The 18821-nt window shown below is 42.9% G+C and overlaps 1 protein-coding gene across 2 annotated transcripts in view; it reads left to right on the top strand.

Annotated features, from left to right (window-relative positions):
* LOC311129681 (serine/threonine-protein phosphatase CPPED1-like) overlaps positions 1–17690 on the top strand; it is a 42581-nt gene extending 24891 nt beyond the window's left edge. Inside the window, exon 5 of one of the 2 annotated variants that reach the window (XM_084162078.1) lies at positions 16422–17690. In XM_084162078.1, the coding sequence (XP_084018204.1) occupies positions 16422–16648 (227 nt within the window). In that variant the 3' untranslated portion in view covers positions 16649–17690. Of the gene's footprint in view, positions 1–5741; positions 5995–16421 lie in introns of those variants that run through there. The other variant, XM_084162079.1, reaches the window with a different exon arrangement.
* Positions 17691–18821: the final 1131 nt, after the last annotated feature.

Raw genomic sequence — 18821 nt, 5'->3', positions numbered from 1 at the left:
GCCATAAGATTTAAATAATGTTTTCAGGTTCTGCTCTTTTTACCAACATGTGAAGCTCATATGAAAGGAAGATCAAGTTCAACTCATCCACACTAATATTTCCACAGCTGTTATGCTAGTACAGCGATAGATTAGAGCCTAGGGCATGAGAGCGTTAACTATCACACTCATACCCTTGTCCACTTAGAGCTCTTACAAGTACAGTACAGTAATATAACACACATAGTTTACATCACTGAGAGAACATTGGCTATGTTGTCTACTGTAATGTATGAGGCTACCATTTTCTCTACTGTAATGTACGAGGCTACCATATTGTCTTCTGTAATGTACGAGGCTACCATATTGTCTTCTGTAATGTACGAGGCTACCATATTGTCTACTGTAATATACAAGGCTACCATATTGTCTACTCTACTGTAATGTAAGAGGCTACCACTTTGTCTACTCTACTGTAATGTACAAGGCTACCATATTGTCTACTGTAATGTACGAGGCTACCACTTTGTCGACTCTACTGTAATATACGAGGCTACCATTTTGTGTACTCTACTGTAATATACGAGGCTGCCATATTGTCTACTCCACTGTAATGTACAAGGCTACCATGTTGTCTACTGTAATGTACGAGGCTACCATATTGTCTACTCTACTGTAATGTACGAGGCTACCATATTGTCTACTGTAATGTACGAGGCTACCACTTTGTCTACTCTACTGTAATATACAAGGCTACCATTTTGTGTACTCTCTGTAATATACGAGGCTACCATATTGTCTACTCCACTGTAATGTACAAGGCTACCATAGTCTACTGTAATGTACAAGGCTACCATGTTGTCTACTGTAATGTACGAGGCTACCAAATTGTCTAATCTACTGTAATGTATGAGGCTACCATATTGTTTACTGTAATGTACGAGGCTACCACTTTGTCTACTCTACTGTTATGTACGAGGCTACCATGTCTACTCTACTGTAATGTACGAGGCTACCATTTTGTCCACTCTACTGTAATGTACGAGGCTACCATATTGTCTACTGTAATGTACGAGGCTACCATATTGTCTGCAGCTGGAGCTCATCTATTCTGAGACAATTGTCTGTTCTGTCCTGCAAGCATAGATCTATGATCAGCCTCCTCTCTCTCTCTGTTAGCAGGAGAAGTGCTGCTATTCCTATCATTCCTAATCATCAGGGTCAGATACTGGTTAGGGTCTCTCAGCTATTGTTTACACAGTGTTTTATATGTTTTGTTCTATCTGCATTATACAGCAGTAGGCAGGCAGGCAGGCTGCAGTGTTTTTTTGGTACTAAGACTCCAAAGGAAATATTGAGTTTTTAGAAAAACTTTGTTCCTGTTATTGGAAAATTGGAGATGTGTATATGAAGCGTTTTTCACTGCAGGGCATGATGCAGGCGTCTGCTAAAAATATCCCAACCGACCAAGCCGAAACACATTTCAAAATACAGTGCCTTTTAGAAAGTATTCCCTTGACTTTTGTTGTGTTAATCCCACCACCCAAGCCCCCAGTACTGGAGAGCAAACAGGTGACCTCTATAGCGCAGTGATGAAGTAGAGATGTAGAGTATTATCTAAGCCTGTGTAAAGAAGTTTTCTTATGCTTTAGGTACACATGTAGACTGTAACCTGACATTTGGTGTAACCTTGTTTGGGTTGCGTATCAATGCCACAGATGTATTGGGCTTCTACAGCCGGTTCCAATCTTAGAGAAAAAATGCTTTATAGTTTGAGCGCTACCATACAGTTTCTTCAGAAAGTATTCACACCCATTGCCTTTTTACACGTTGTTGTGTTACAGCCTGAATTTAAAATGGATTAAATCAAGATTTTTTTGGTGACTGGCCTACACAAAATACCCCATAATGTCAAAGTGGAGTTATGTTTTTTGAAACGTTTACAAATTAATTAACAATGCAGACAGGCAGAGAGTACGCATAAACCTCAGAAGAACCGGAGAAGAGGACCCATTCCCGGGCAGCACACCACCCGGTGCAAGTTGAAAGCAAGTGTTGAAACTCTGGACTTGTTCATTAACACAGGCAGTCCGAGGAGCCGTCACACCGGACACAGAGTGACCCACCCGTTACCTGAGAGGCCTTTCAGTTGTATTTCTCCCCTCCCCGTTCCCCCCAACCTTTATTTAAGAACAACTTTAGTTTGATCACCACAAAACGGTCTCCAGCTGTCTTTGATTTTATTGTATTTCACCTCTGACTCCCCTGGGCTGCCACACTACCTCATCTCTGTACCCCACACATACACATTTTTTTATTTTTTTATTTAACCTTTATTTAACCAGGTAAGCCAGTTGAGAACAAGTTCTCATTTACAACTACGACCTGGCCAAGATAAAGCATAGCAGTGCAATAAAAACAACAACACAGAGTTACATATGGGGTAAAAAAACATAAAGTCAAAAAATACAACAGAAAATATATATACAGTGTGTGCAAATGTAGCAAGATATGGAGGTAAGGCAATAAATAGGCTATAGTGCAAAATAATTACAATTAGTATTAACACTGGAATGCTAGATGTGCAAGAGATTATGTGCAAATAGAGATCCTGGGGTGCAAAATAAATAACAATATAGGGATGAGGTAGTTGGGTGGGCTAATTTCAGATGGGCTGTGTACAGGTGCAGTGATCGGTAAGGTGCTCTGACAACTGATGCTTAAAGTTAGTGAGGGACATAAGAGTCTCCAGCTTCAGAGATTTTTGCAATTCGTTCCAGTCATTGGCAGCAGAGAACTGGAAGGAATGGCGGCCAAAGGAGGTGTTGGCTTTGGGAATGACCAGTGAGATATACCTGCTGGAGCGCAGACTACGGGTGGGTGCTGCTATGGTGACCAATGAGCTAAGATAAGGCGGGGATTTGCCTAGCAGTGATTTATAGATGGCCTGGAGCCAGTGGGTTTGACGACGAACATGTAGTGAGGACCAGCCAACAAGAGCGTACAGGTCACAGTGGTGGGTAGTGTATGGGGCTTTGGAGACAAAACGGATGGCACTGTGATAGACTACATCCAATTTGCTGAGTAGAGTGTTGGAGGCTATTTTGTAAATGACATCGCCGAAGTCAAGGATCGGTAGGATAGTCAGTTTTACGAGGGCATGTTTGGCAGCATGAGTGAAGGAGGCTTTGTTGCAAAATAGGAAGCCGATTCTAGATTTAACTTTGGATTGGAGATTCTTAATGTGAGTCTGGAAGGAGAGTTTACAGTCTAACCAGACACCTAGGTATTTGTAGTTGTCCACATACTCTAGGTCAGACCCGTCGAGAGTGGTGATTCTAGTCGGGTGGGCGGGTGCCAGCAGCGTTCGATTGAAGAGCATGCATTTAGTTTTACTAGTGTTTAAGAGCAGTTGGAGGCCACTGAAGGAGTGTTGTATGGCATTGAAGCTCGTTTGGAGGTTTGTTAACACAGTGTCCAATGAAGGGCCAGATGTATACAAAATGGTGTCGTCTGCGTAGAGGTGGATCTGAGAGTCACCAGCAGCAAGAGCGACATCATTGATATACACTGAGAAAATAGTCAGCCCAAGAATTGAACCCTGTGGCACCCCCATAGAGACTGCCATAGGTCCAGACAACAGGCCCTCCGATTTGACACACTGAACTCTATCTGAGAAGTAGTTGGTGAACCAGGCGAGGCAGTCATTTGAGAAACCAATGCTATTTAGTCTGCCAATAAGAATGCGGTGGTTGACAGAGTCGAAAGCCTTGGCCAGGTCGATGAAGACGGCTGCACAGTACTGTCTATTATCGATCGCGGTTATAATATAGTTTAGGACCTTGATATTTCTGTATTTCATTTTCAATACATTTGCAAACATTTATATAAACATGTTTTCACTTTGACGTAGATGGGTGAGGGAAAATCAATTTAATCCATTTTGAATTCAGGCTGTAACACAACAAAATGTGGAATAAGTCAAGGGCTATGTATTTTTGTCCTGAATACAAAGTGTTATGTTTGGGGCAAATCCATCACAACACATCACTGAGTACCACTCTTCATATTTTCAAGCATGGTGGTGGCTGCATCATGTAATGTGTATGCTTGTCATCAGCAAGGACTAGGCAGTTTTTTAGGATACAAATAAACAGAATACAGCTATAAGCACAGACAAAATCCTAGAGGAAAATCTGGTTCAGTCTGCTTTCCAACAGACACTGGGAGACGAATTCACCTTTCAGCAGGACAATAACCTAAAACACAAGGCCAACTCTACACTGGAGTTGCTTACCAAGACGACAGTGAATCTTCCTGAGTGGCCTAGTTAGTTTTTACTTAACTTGAAAATGACTGTCTAGCTATTATCAACAAACAGCTATGTCTCTGCGTGCAATATTTAGGAAATTAGCGGTAGTTTCACAAGCCAATGCTAACTAGCCTTAGCGCAATGACTGGAAGTCTACAGGTACGGTAGCATTGCTCGCAGTATCCCTTTAACTATGTATAGTATTATGTAAGGTTTTAGTTGTATCCATGTTTCTTTTGTATTGTCAAGCATGATGTGAATTGACAATGCGAATACTACTAGTGTGACCAAGATGAATCGTGTGTTTTTCCATTCATATCTGATGAATTAGTATTCATGATGGATGTAGTGCCCCTTCAGATATATGAACTGGTTTTTTATTTCTCCCTGTCGCTCCATTGATGTTACTGAGAGTGGAGAGCTGGAGAACGTACATATCTGGTTTCCCAGGCAGGTGGAAATCTATACTGTTTTTTCACCAGCACTTCATGGATGTTACTGATATCAAATCAACGTTTATTGGTTGCATACACAGTTTTGCAGATGTAATTGCAGGTGTAGCGAAAGGCTTGCGTTTCTAGCTCCAACAGTGCAGCAATACCTAACATAATATAAAAACATTTTTTTTAAAGGACAAGAAATGAAGACAAAACAGAACGAGCGATATAGAGAATAGAAATCATCTAGGAATCAGTCTCGGGATAAAAGACCGGAAAAAAGCAGGGCGGAAGCTGTGCACCTCTGATCTACCCCCACACCACAGTAACACAGCACAGTAGTAGTTACCATAGCGGTGTGTGTGGGGTGAGGACATTGGAAAGGGATCCTGAGATAGAGGCTGTGTCCCAACTGGCACCCTATTCCCTATATAGTGCACTACATTTCATCATGAAAAGAACCCTATGGGCCCTGGTCTAAAGTAGTGCACTACATAGGGAATAGGGTGCCAGTTGGGACGCAATAAGAGAGAGATGTGATGGATCTCTCAGGCCCAGGCCATAGATGAGAATCCCCATGCTAGCTACTTAATTTTCTATTTCCCTCGGTCATGCTAATTATCTACAGCTAGACACGCTTTCATGATGAATTATTTTCAGTCCAATACTCTGACACCCGCCCTCTACTGCACACACAAAAGGGTACGAATGCACACGCATTCACACACACGCTCGCACTCACACCGCAGTCTTACAGATGTGTCAGTGACGGCTCTGTTGGGGGTGAACAGTGTGAGAGCGGGAGGCACAGGGAGAGTATAGAGATGGAGAGAAGGGATTTGAAGAAACCACTGATCTGAACAGGTTGGATCACTTATTTATCCAATGCTTTTAATGACGTGGTCAGGAAAAACTCCTGAGGGAAACGGACCTGGACGTTAGGACATTAGAGCCAGTGACTGATAACAGTTGAGAGTGTGAAGATGTTTCTCATCTCATTATTTTCCCATTAGGATTCCCAGCAGGAGATATGGACTCTAGCTGGAGATATGAATGAGCCAGTAACACTGGCTGTTGATAAGTGATCCCCACCAATTAATCCTGATACTTCACCACGCTATCAAGAGGAGCATAGAGGAGTAGGCTGACTACTCCTCCTCAACATTGACAGATGGTTTTAGCTCAATTGGTGAAGAACAAAAGTGCTTAGTGACATGGCTTGTTTTATGTTGTTTATGTTTGATTTTATAAATCATTCTAATTTGGTTTTATGAGCTTTTTACATGACTGTGTAAAACTGATGTATTCAAATTAATTTAGGACGATTTCATCATAACATGAATAGCTTTTACTTTTCATTCTGGGGTACGTTGAGTTTTCTCAACTCCAGTGTTTCCGAACATGATAGGATAGTTGTGTAAGGTTTGTGACAGAACAACCCACAGATTGTGACACCCTCCTCACCCTTCAAGCATTAGGGAGGTTAGGCACAGTTCCTGTCCTGTTGTGGCCCCTGCAGATAGACATGCACTGGGCACAGTTCCTGTCCTGCTGTGGCCCCTGCAGATAGACATGCACTGGATAGAGCTCAACAAAGTAAACAATATATGTATTTAAATCGGAACATTCTGAACATTCTGTCCCACTCTCCTGAATAAGCCCGAGGTAGGACATCAAAATGGGCAACTTCTTTCACACAAAGAAAGACAGCGGGAGAAAAAGAGAGCAATGAATGGCTGATTCAGACTGGGCTGTAATTAGTAGCTTACTGCACTACCTTTCTCTTCCTAGCTTTCTCTCTTCATCGCTCCCCCTCTCTCTTTCTAAATCTCTCTCTCTCTCTCTCCCTCCTTCCTAGCTCTCCATCTCTCTCCCCCCTCTCTCCCTCCTCCCTCTCTCTTCCTAGATGTTTAATCTGACAGTCTTCTGGGTGCAGCTCTACTTTGATGGTCCTCAGAAGAAACCTCCTGGTTTAAAAAGTACTCTTTCTTCTTTCGTCTTTTTGGTTCACTTCGTCATCTTATTTTTCCTCCTGATAATTCTGTTTTTTTCCCCTCTCTGTTGCTTACGTCATTGTTGCTGTAGTTTGCATTTTCTTAATCTATTAGGGTTGGCAGAAAGGTTGAGAAATACAGTCAGTATTTTCTACTTGTACATAGAGTAGCCAGCCAAATCGTAAAATAAGCCGGGCGGGGAGGCTGGCCCCCCTAGGTTCTAATGTCTCTGGTACATTCTAATGCCTGGATTCCATCTGAAATCCACAGCAAAATTATTGAATACTTTATCGAGTTTACCTCCCAGATTAACATTAACATTAAACCTTTAGCCTGGCTTCTCTTGAGATTAAAGTCTTATTTACAGTTTTACTGCAAGATATGAATTGCCACAATTATGTTTCTTCCTCAAATTATGTATTTTATTAATATATAAAAATAAATACAAGGTTTTGTTTTTCCAGGCTTCCGTTTTTAGCAGTTTTTTGCTCTCAATGTCACATTTTTTTTATTTTTAAATAGAACATCCATTTTTGTTGTTTTTCTAAGTCCACAACAATGCTTAAACCACATCAGGAGACCACTGAGGTCTGGGGAAAATATTTGTATTTTTTTATGTAGTTACCCTTTAATTCAAATGTGCACCTAGCAAGAGGCTGTTTTTTAGCGCATGTGATGATAGAGTTTGCAAAACAAATACCCACTCGATTTGATTAAAATAATAATTATATAATTCTGCCAGATAAGCATAGGCTACGTCGTAGTTAACGTTTAATTGAGAAGGTTTTGGGGAAAGCCTTTCCATCTACCAGAAGACCGTTTTCATTAGCATCATCGCTAACAGCTACACAGTGGTAGACGCCCGCACCGCACAGACAGGAGAATTATTTTTGAAAAGTGCAGGAAATATGAATCACTGATGCATTCAGTTAATGTCTTATGATAAACTTGGGCAAATTAATTAATTCAATACATTTAGTTGATTCCCTACTAATAATTTCAATAAATGTTTGAATATTGTTGAATTCCGTTTTAATGTCTGGATTCCGTGAGTTGGGCAAATTAATAAATGTTCTATACATTTAGTTGATTCCCTACTAAGGTAAAAAAAAATATATATATATATATATACATACAGTTGAAGTCAGAAGTTTACATACACCTTAGCCAAATATATTTAAACTCAGTTTTTCACAATACCTGACATTTAATCCTAGTAAAAATTCCCTGTCTTAGGTCAGTTAGGATCACCACTTTATTTTAAGAATGTGAAATGTCAGAATAATAGTAGAGCGAATGATTTATTTCAGCTTTTATTTCTTTCATCACATTCCCAGTGGGTCAGAAGTTTACATACACTCAATTAGTATTTGATAGCAGTGCCTTTAAATTGTTTAACTTGGGTCAAACGTTTCGGGTAGCCTTCCACAAGCTTCCCACAATAAGTTGGGTGGATTTTGGCCAATTCCTCCTGACAGAGCTGGTGTAACTGAGTCAGGTTTGTAGGCCTCCTTGCTCGCACACGCCTTTTCAGTTCTGCCCACAAATGTTCTATAGGATTGAGGTCAGGGCTTTGTGATGGCCACTCCAATACCTTGACTTTGTTGTCCTTAAGCCATTTTGCCACAACTTTGGAAGAATGCTTGGGGTCATTGTCCATTTGGAATACCCATTTGCGACCAAGCTTTAACTTCCTGACTGATGTCATGAGATGTTGCTTCAATATATCCACATAATTTTCCTTCCTCATGATGCCATCTATTTTGTGAAGTGCACCAGACCCTCCTGCAGCAAAGCACCCCCACAGCATGATGCTGCCACCCCTGTGCTTCAAGGTGTGGATGGTGTTCTTCGGCTTGCAAGCAACCCCCTTTTTCCTCCAAACATAACGATGGTCATTATGGCCAAACAGTTATATTTTTGTTTCATCAGACCAGAGGACATTTCTCCAAAAAGTACGATCTTTGTCCCCATGTGCAGTTGCAAACCGTAGTCTGGCTTTTTTCTGGCGGTTTTGGAGCAGTGGCTTCTTCTTTGCTGAGCGGCCTTTCAGGTTATGTCGATATAGGACTCGTTTTACTGTGGATATAGATACTTTTGTACCTGTTTCCTCCAGCATCTTCACAAGGTCCTTTGCTGCTGTTCTGGGATTGATTTGCACTTTTCGCACCAAAGTACGTTCATCTCTAGAAGACAGAACGCGTCTCCTTCCTGAGCGGTATGACAGCTGCGTGGTCCCATGGTGTTTATACTTACGTACTATTGTTTATTTTGATTTTCCCATGATGTCAAGCAAAGAGGCACTGCGTTTGAAGGTAGGCCTTGAAATACATCCACAGGTACACCTCCAATTGACTCAAATTATGTCAATTAGCTTATCAGAAGCTTCTAAAGCCATGACATCATTTTCTGGAATTTTCCAAGATGTTTAAAGGAACAGTCAACTTAGTGTATGTAAACTTCTGACCCACTGGAATTGTGATACAGTGAATTATAAGTGAAATAATCAGTCTGTAAACCATTGTTGGAAAAATTACTTGTCATGCACAAAGTAGATGTCCTAACCGACTTGCCAAAACTATAGTTTGTTAACAAGACATTTGTGGAGTGGTTGAAAAGTTTGAATGACTCCAACCTAAGTGTATGTAAACTTCCGACTTCAACTGTGTGTACATTTACATTTACATTTTAGTCATTTAGCAGACGCTCTTATCCAGAGCGACTTACAGTTAGTGAATACATCTATATATATATTTTTTTTTTTTATACTGGCCCCCCGTGGGAATCAAACCCACAACCCTGGCGTTGCAAACGCCATGCTCTATCAACTGAGCTACATCCCTGCCGGCCATTCCCTCCCCTACCCTGGACGACGCTGGGCCAATTGTGCGCCGCCCATATATATTGTTGAATTCTGTTTTAATGCATGGATTCCATGAGGGCCTTAATTGTAATATTTGGGCAAGAATGAGGCTCTCCACCAGTGGCGGCTCCTGAAAAAATTCTCAGGGGGGGCAATTTTTCTGATGATTTAGGTGACCTACACACATTTTAAAAAAGATATGTCCAGCAACAACATGAAGACAGGGGCAGCATATAAGTCAATACCAGAAGCATTTATTGACTGATCTCAAAAGTGTTGGCTTACAAAAGCAAAATAAGTTATCACAGTAAAAATAATCAAGGGTGTTCTTTCACATTCCTCAACACTGCATAAACAATATGCATTTCCATAAAACACCTCATCTAATTGTGCCACAAAGTTGACAAGTCCAAGAAAAATACCAGGGTTGGTGGAGCCCTCAGTTTCATCTTTGCCTCGCAAAGCTAACTCAAACACTCCGCAAAACTTCACACACTGGATTAGCCGGCTGAGGATGTGGCGGTTCTTGCTAACCTCATCGTTGTGGCGGCGGACAGCTAGCCTGTATCCCTCATCCAGTTGAGTGGCAATGTTCACTCTCCCCAAAGCAGACAATCTCAAACAGCTATCCATGTGGGTCTTTGACAGCTCATGTTTCTTAATCTTTTCTGAAAGATGGTGCATGTCCGTTACACCAGTCGCTGTCCAAGCGGTGCTGTCTGCCGTGCCGCCTTCAGGGTGAAAGAGTAAGCAGGGGTAGCAGAAGACTGCATTAGCTACATCGCAGCCTGCTAGCCAGGTTTTTCGTTCGTACCAATTTTTGGGAAATCCTCGGGTGTAGGACTTTCCCCCTTTAGTAGAAACCTGTTGAATTATTAAATTTGGTCTGGGAGGTCCTAATTGTTTCGTTGCCAATTTATCTTGATTTGTTCGCCGACAAAAAGGAACTTCTTTCAAAGAGACAATCGAGTTGCACTGAACGCTAGCCATCTTGACAGTAGTACGTGAATTGATTGACGCTGCTACCCGCTCTTTTCTTAGTTACGTTCATGGTTATGTTACGTATGACGAAAGCGCGTAAGTGCAAGCCCTCCCGGAACCCATAGAGATTGTATTGAAAGCTCTGATATTTGAAAAAAAAAGATTTTACATGAGAGTCTATGAGAGACTTCTGGGGCGATTTTCAACCTGACTGAAATCGCCCCAAAAGGGGCGGGGCCATTTGAAGCACGACTTTAGCCTGATTGGACATTTAGTGGCAGATCAGACATCTAGATTAGAACACTGATAACTACTGTTGCCGTGATATAATTGATTAGAAAAAAAATCCCTTCCTTTTCCCGTTTGGCAGTGCGTCGCCCATATCGCCCTAATGAACACACCGCCCCTGCTCTCCACTACCTATTGTTCCTGCAGTGATGATTCACCATCTTCCTCAAATGACTGGGACCGAGCTCCCTGCCATCCAGGACCTCTATATCAGGCAGTGTGAAAGGAAGGCCAGGAAAATCATTAAAAACTCCAAACCACCCCAGCTGTTCTCTCTGCTTCCGCACGGCAAGCGGTACCAGTGCATCAAGTCTGACACCAACAGGCTCCTGAACAGCTTCTATCCCCATGCCATAAGAACGTTAATTAGCTAACTAAATGGCAACACAGACTGAGTTTACCCTTGTATTTTATTATTATTTTTGCACTGTCTCTGCACACTCACAGGGCCCTACACATTCACACACTGTCACTCCAACACACACACAAACACTCCATTTGCTCACACACACATATGTACATACATTTATACTGACTCTACACACACCCCCACTCACATTCAATAATCATATAACCTGATGCCTAGTCACATTACCCCTATACATATCTACCTCTATCACTCCAGTATCCCTGCACATTGTTAATATGTGGTCCTCTGTAGCTCATCTGGTAGAGCACGGCGCTTGTAACGCCAAGGTAGTGGGTTCGATCCCCGGGACCACCCATACACAAAAAATTTATGCACGCACGACTGTAAGTCGCTTTGGATAAAAGCGTCTTTTAAATGGCATATTATTATTATTATTATTATTATTAATATGGTACTGGACTGACCCTGTATATAGTCACCTTACCCCTATACAGTTGAAGACGGAAGTTTATATACACTTAGGTTGGAGTCATTCAAACTCGTTTTTCAACCACTCTACACATTTCTTGTTAACAAACTATAGTTTTGGCAAGTCGGTTAGGACATCTACTTTGTGCATGACACAAGTAATTTTTCCAACAATGGTTTACAGACAGATTATTTCACTTATAATTCACTGTATCACAATTCCAGTGGGTCAGAAGTTTACATACACTAAGTTGACTGTGCCTTTAAACAGCTTGGAAAATTCCAGAAAATGATGTCATGGCTTTAGAAGCTTCAAATAGGCTAATTGACATCATTTGAGTCAATTGGAGATGTACCTTTTGGATGTATTTCAAGGCCTACCTTCAAACTCAGTGCCTCTTTGCTTGACATCATGGGAAAATCAAAATAAATCAGCCAAGACCTCCGAAAAAAAGTTGTAGACCTCCACAAGTCTGGTTCATCCTTGGGAGCAATTTCCAAACGCCTGAAGGTACCACGTTCATTTGTACAAACAATAGTACGCAAGTATAAACACCATGGGACCACGCAGCCGTCATACCGCTCAGGAAGGAGACGCATTCTGTCTCCTAGAGATGAACGTACTTTGGTGCGAAAAGTGCAAATCAATCCCAGAACAACAGCAAAGGACCTTCTGAAGATGCTGTAGGAAACAAGTACAAAAGTATCTATATCCACAGTAAAACAAGTCCTATATCGACATAACCTGAAAGGCCGCTCAGCAAGGAAGAAGCCACTGCTCCAAAACCGCCATAAAAAAGCCAGAGGGGTCTTAATACTTTACGAATGCACTGTATTTCCATTAACTTGTCCAGTGATTTTTTTTGGTTTGTCAACATTTAGAAAGTTTGCATAGAAAACAGATGAGACAATTGTCTGCTAGGGTGCATTTCCATTCAACTATCTTGTGACAAAAACAGCTGGACGTAATGACGTCACACCAACCCAAAAAACACTCCTGTAGAAATAATTGGATGGTGAAACTTGCCAGGCAACCAGAAAAGCAATGCGAAGCAATTCAGGAATTTTTGAAAGTCCTTGTCCTGCAAAGAAAGATAATTTTGATAGATGGGGAAAAAAATGAATAAAATGTAGAGTGGAGCTTATAGCTAGAAAAATCCACCTGTCTAATGGATAAAAATGTTGTCGAACTTTAGAAAATGTATCCTATATCTGCCGTTTCCATTAAACCTTGTGGTCCTCTGTAGCTCAGCTGGTAGAGCGCGGCGCTTGTAACGCCAGGGTAGTGGGTTCGGTCCCCGGGACCACCCATACACAAAAATGTATGCACACATGACTGTAAGTCGCTTTGGATAAAAGCGTCTGCTAAATGGCATATATATATAAAAAACCTGTCGCAATGATTTTTTTTTGCAACATTGCTTTTGTCGAAAAAAAACCTGAGTCAATGGAAACCTGCCTATTGACTGATGAGACAAGAGTCACTTTAGCATCACTGTGTCAAGCCCCGACATCCTAGGAAAGGAAACCTAGGACGGCTACTTGTTCCGATGTGATACCATATAACCACGTCCACGTTGCATGATTTAAGAATGACAAAGGGATATAGGAGATCGACATTATTCAATCAGTTCGACACCTTTTATAAACTAGTCAAAACTTGTTCCAACACTACTGTTCAGTTGTCAGCTAACGCATAGTAAATAGCCTACTTGGCGCCACGACTCCGCGTGACAATAATTAGGCTAAGAGAATTGACTCATCATTACCACTTACATTACATGGGACTAATTTAAATTTACAAGCATTATGCTCTCTCCCTCCTCCGTGTAAAGAAATTCGACTGCAACCAGGGATCTGTATATAATGATGAGATGCTCATGTCTCCGCCCTAACAATGGGAGTCGTCCCAAAGGCGGGAAGTTAGGCGACAAGCTTAGGTCTAAAATAAGCCCATAGAAACGCATTGAGTTTATTTTGGACAGATTTTGGTGAGAGTGAAACCTCTCGCTTCGCCTCTGCCTCTCTGCTGCATTAACCTGTCATCGCTCGCTTTGTGACTGACAGGCGCATGTCCTATCAATAGATATCTAGAGGATGCATATCGTTTATTCTCGCTGGAGAGGGCTCGACGGACTAGCTAATTTAATATTTTAAATGAAAAATAGCATAGTTAATATTAAGTTTAAAATGTATCCACCTGAAAATTAGTCTGTAACCAGCTGATTGGCCAACAGCCGGCGCTAATGGAAAACACTGGTACAGTACTTGCATGCTGGTTGATATGTTGATAAGTAATGTTTAACTTTGAGAATGTTTCCCCTTTATAATTACAGTATGATTCATCCTAGTGATTAGAATCAAGATCAAACGTTTCTCTCTGTTTAGGTTTAGAAGGCTTGTCTAATTGTAGTTATGTTGTACTGTTAGAGGACTGCAGTATATACACACGTGCGCGCACACACAGTAACCCCCACCTTAGTTGGCCGACCCTCCGTTGTTGAGTGGGAGCTGCCTTTAAGGTGTCAGCATGCTTCCCGGCCGAAACAGTTCGGAAGAGTTTGTGCATATTTTATGACAACATTTTATGAAGTTTTTGTTCGTTTTGAACATCCGTGAGGGTTTCTTCGGCTGTTCGGGCACACCATTTTTTTTCTGGAGGCAAGCCGAAGTCGATAACCGAAGTCTACGCCCCTTCATCAGTGATTGGTCAACAGTAGGGATTGTTCAAAAAAGTGTGTTGTTCAACGAGAGACGACTCGTTTTCATGCAAATTTTTTCATTGAGACGCACCAAAGATCTTAGCAATATGTAAAATTGCGCGACTAAGGTCACCTCGGCAAAAACGTCAAAATTAATGACAGATTTTTTGAGTTATTTTAGATTAATTCGGACTATTTTGAGGATTATTTTGACTAAAGCGTCTCAAAATAGACCAACAGTGCTACTGACACTTTTTCCCCCTCGTTTTTTCAAGCAAAGGTTTGGGAGTATGCGAGCACACTCGTTCGGTTCACCTAGCCGAGTTACTGTCCTAAATGACATTGCCGTGTGGTACCATGGGAAAACAGAGGGGGGCATTAGCATAACTAAGTAACGCTAGAACCATAGCCTCTGGGTTTTGATTGCAAAATAATTTAGCCTGCAAAAATAATACGTTTATCATCAATTTCCATCTATGTTCAATTCATTATTCAATGGTGCACAAACTGTTTTGGCTATTAATTTAACTTATATTTTTATTCTGTGGGTTTATCCCAAGGGTGTATTTGGTGCACTGTTGAGGACAAATGTGTGTAGAATCTGACTGTTGCTGATCAGGGGGAGAAAAAGGGTTTTCTTGAAAAGTAACTCCAGGGTTTTCTGGATGTTATTTTAGTGTTGAGGATTGGATGGATTTCCAGGACATGAGTAATGTCTTCATGTGTACTGTAGACCAGAATTGAGTTTTTTCGTTGCCAGCTTTTGCCAGTTTTAATTATATCCTTGGCATGTGTTGTGTATTGAGGAATGGCAGCAAGCGGGTAGAAGTCTAACTACCCCTCTACTGTTAGAAACGGAACATCTTACTTCCTCTGTCTGCCAAAATCTCACAGTATAACACACATCCGCAAAAAGAGAAGAACTCATTTGCGCTTCTCATTCAGACTGGGGCTTGCTTGGCCAACCAGTGTGAGTGTGAAATCAGTTCAGTGCCTTCTATTTCTCAGCAGAAACAGAGCCCTGCAGAAACACCACTTCAGGGGAAGGGATAGAAATCATTTCAATAATGACAACGACGATTGTGATGGAAAATAAATTGAAAAGAAAAAGCCCCTGAGTAAAGGTTTCTACATTTTCCCAAAATATTTAAAAAATGAGTTCAGTTTCTCTCTGCTTGCGCTCTCTCGCTCGCTCTCTCTCCCTTGATCTCCCTTGCTCTCTCTCTCCCTCGCGCTCTCTCTCTCTCCCTCGCTCTCTCTCTCCTTCGCTCTCGCTCTCTCCCTGGCTCTCTCTCTCCCTCGCTCTCTCTCTCCCTCGCTCTCGCTCCCTCACTCCCTCGCTATCTCTCTCTCTCGCTCACTCTCTCTCTCCCTCGCTCGCTCTCTCTCCCTCACTCTCTCTCTCCCTCGCTCCCTCTCCCTCTCTCTCTCGCTCGCTCTCTCGCTCCCTCTCTCCCTCTCTCTCGCTCGCTCTCTCGCTCCCTCTCTCCCTCTCTCTCGCTCTCTCTGTCTCTCTCTCTCCCTCGCTCTCTCTCGCTCTCTCTCTCTCTCTGTCAGGCATTTGTTTTCTGTCGATCTGACAGATATGGCAATGATCTCATTATGCAATTATATTGAGCTAATATGAATATATTGCTATTGTATGCAGAGCAGATGCCCTTATCAGGGACAATTTGCCTATGTTATATTTAGCTCTGCATATGCATGTAGACAGGATGCAGACTAGAGCTGTGTAGAAAACAGAACAGGCTTTCTCCAACAACCCCAACAGAGACTGACACCATATGGTCACGTCACCTAAGGTTAATCAATACTAATCGATTATTAATCAATACCGTCACTTTCTGGGGTTGCTGTTTTTTGGGACGAGACACCAATATTGTGGATGGGTATAATGGGTCTGGTGAGTCAAAAAGCTTTGATAACCCTCTTCTTACTCCTCTCTCTCTCTCTCTCTCTCGTATTGTGTTGTTCTTGTAAGCCTCCTCCTCCTCCTCACACTCTTTCTGTTCCTCTATGTTGTGTAGGAGTGAAGGCGGTGTTCTCCGGACACTACCACCGTAATGCAGGGGGGCTCCACGACGGCCTGGACATGGTGGTGAGCTCCGCTATAGGCTGCCAGCTGGGAGACGACACCCATGGGGTCAGGGTGGTGGTAGTGACCGCCGACCAGGTCATCCATCGCTACCACAGCCTGGAGCAGCTCAGTGGGCGGGGCATGGACAAGGACCTCAGGAAACTACTGCAGGCCTGAGCCAATCAGAGGAGAGGGGACACACAGGACCAGAACACCAGGGCCCGATTCATAAAGCATCTCAGAGTAGAGGAGTGCTGATCTAGGATCAGGTCCCTCTTTTTATTCCTTATAATTTAAAAGGCAGATCCTAGATCAGCACTGCTACTCTGACTCTGTGAATACAGGCTCAGGACCAGAACACCAGACAGTGGAGAGAAAGTCTGTCAATCGTCGTAAGACTTGTAGCCTACTGTGAATAAACACTAACCCATTGTATCGTACAAGGTCATCAGTCACAGAATGTGCTGGATTTACCTTACTCCAGAGAGAAAAAACTGTTCTACTGTTGTCATAAGTTACTCTTGTGTCAACAATATCCTAGTTATGAAAAAAAAAAATGTATGCACTCACTAACTGTAAGTCGCTCTAGATAAGAGCGTCTGCTAAATGACTAAAATGTAAATGTAAAATGTATCTCTAAGGTCTACTAAGCCACTGTCTGTAACACTCATAATGGAAACTAATCTAATGAGCATGTCCTGTGTTAGTAGTCATGTGTCTTTTTATATCAAGCCTGAGAAATCGCTTGGGGGGGGAATATTGTTTGTCTTGTCTAGTAGCAGCACTGAATGTCTTTACTGACGAATGGTACTAGTATGACTCTATAGCCCTGAAACGACTCCCCGTTGCCCTGTGTGAATATTTTCAACCCCACTCACCCAATCCTCGACGCAACAAATTGTCATGGCAACAGCCATTGTCCTCGTTGAACAGGCCTGATGGTGGTGATGGGTGGGCCAACAACAACAACATGATGACCTCTGCAATGAAAACACTGTCATGGGATAAACAACTCTTCAGTTTACAGCAACGTCCCATCTGTGAACGTGATGTTCCCTACTACGTATTTTATGTCTTCAATCTTCTTGACCTCATTGAGATTTTGTTATATTAGATTTGTTAATGGATTTAGTACTTAATGAGTTGGGGTAAGGTCAGGATACAATCAAAAGTAATGTTCTGTTTTATTTTTTTTATGAATAAACATTGATTTAAACTATTGCATTGATTATGTAAGTGATGTTGCTGAATTGTTGAACCTCAGTCCATATCAGCTACACACAAACCTTTTTGACCCTTCCTCTCCTCAGTGTGCCTACCCATCCCCTCCTTCCTCAGTGAGCCTACCCATCCCCTCCTTCCTCTCCTCAGTGAGCCTACCCATCCCCTCATTCCTCTCCTCAATGTGCCTACCCATCCCCTCCTTCCTCAATGTGCCTACCCATTTTCTTCTTCCTCAGTGTGCCTACCCATCCCCTCCTTTCTCAGTGAGCCTACCCATCCCCTCTTTCCTCTCCTCAGTGAGCCTACCCATCCCCTACTTCCTCAGTGAGCCTACCAATCCCCTCCTTCCTTAGTGTGCCTACCCATCCCCTCCTTCCTCATTGAGCCTACCCATCCCCACCTTCCTCAGTGAGCCTACCAATCCCCTCCTTCCTTAGTGTGCCTACCCATCCCCTCCTTCCTCGGTGTGCCTACCCATCCCCTCCTTCCTCAGTGAACCTACCCATCCCCTCCTTCCTCTCCTCAGTGAGCCTACCCAATCTCCTCCTTCCTCCCCTCAGTGTGCCTACCCATCCCCTCCTTCCTCAGTGTGCCTACCCATCCCCTCCTTCCTCAGTGTGCCTACCCATCCCCTCCTTCCTATCTTCAGTGTGCCTACCCATCCCTCCTTCCTCAGTGAACATACCCTCCTTCTTCAGTGTGCCCACCCATCCCCTCCTTCCTCAGTGAGCCTACCCATCCCCTCCTTCCTCAGTGTGCCTACCCATCCCCTCCTTCCTCAGTGTGCCTACCCATCCCCTCCTTCCTCGGTGTGCCTACCCATTTTCTCCTTCCTCAGTGTGCCTACCATCCCCTCCTTCCTCAGTGAGCCTACCCATCCCCTCCTTCCTCAGTGTGCCTACCCATCCCCTGCTTCCTCAGTGAGCCTACCCATCCCCTCCTTCCTCCCCTCAGTGTGCCTACCCATCCCTCCTTCCTCAGTGAACCTACCCAGCCCCTCCTTCCTCAGTGAGCCTACCCATCCCCTCCTTCCTCAGTGTGCCTACCCATCCCCTCCTTCCTCAGTGTGCCTACCCATCCCCTCCTTCCTCTCCTCAGTGTGCCTACCCATCCCTCCTTCCTCAGT

The sequence above is a fragment of the Coregonus lavaretus genome (assembly GCF_964263955.1).
Source record: "Coregonus lavaretus genome assembly, chromosome: 1".
NCBI classification, from domain to species: Eukaryota; Metazoa; Chordata; class Actinopteri; order Salmoniformes; family Salmonidae; genus Coregonus; species Coregonus lavaretus.
Note: the sequence above shows the minus strand (reverse complement) of the source record. Positions and strands in the feature narration are given on the sequence as shown.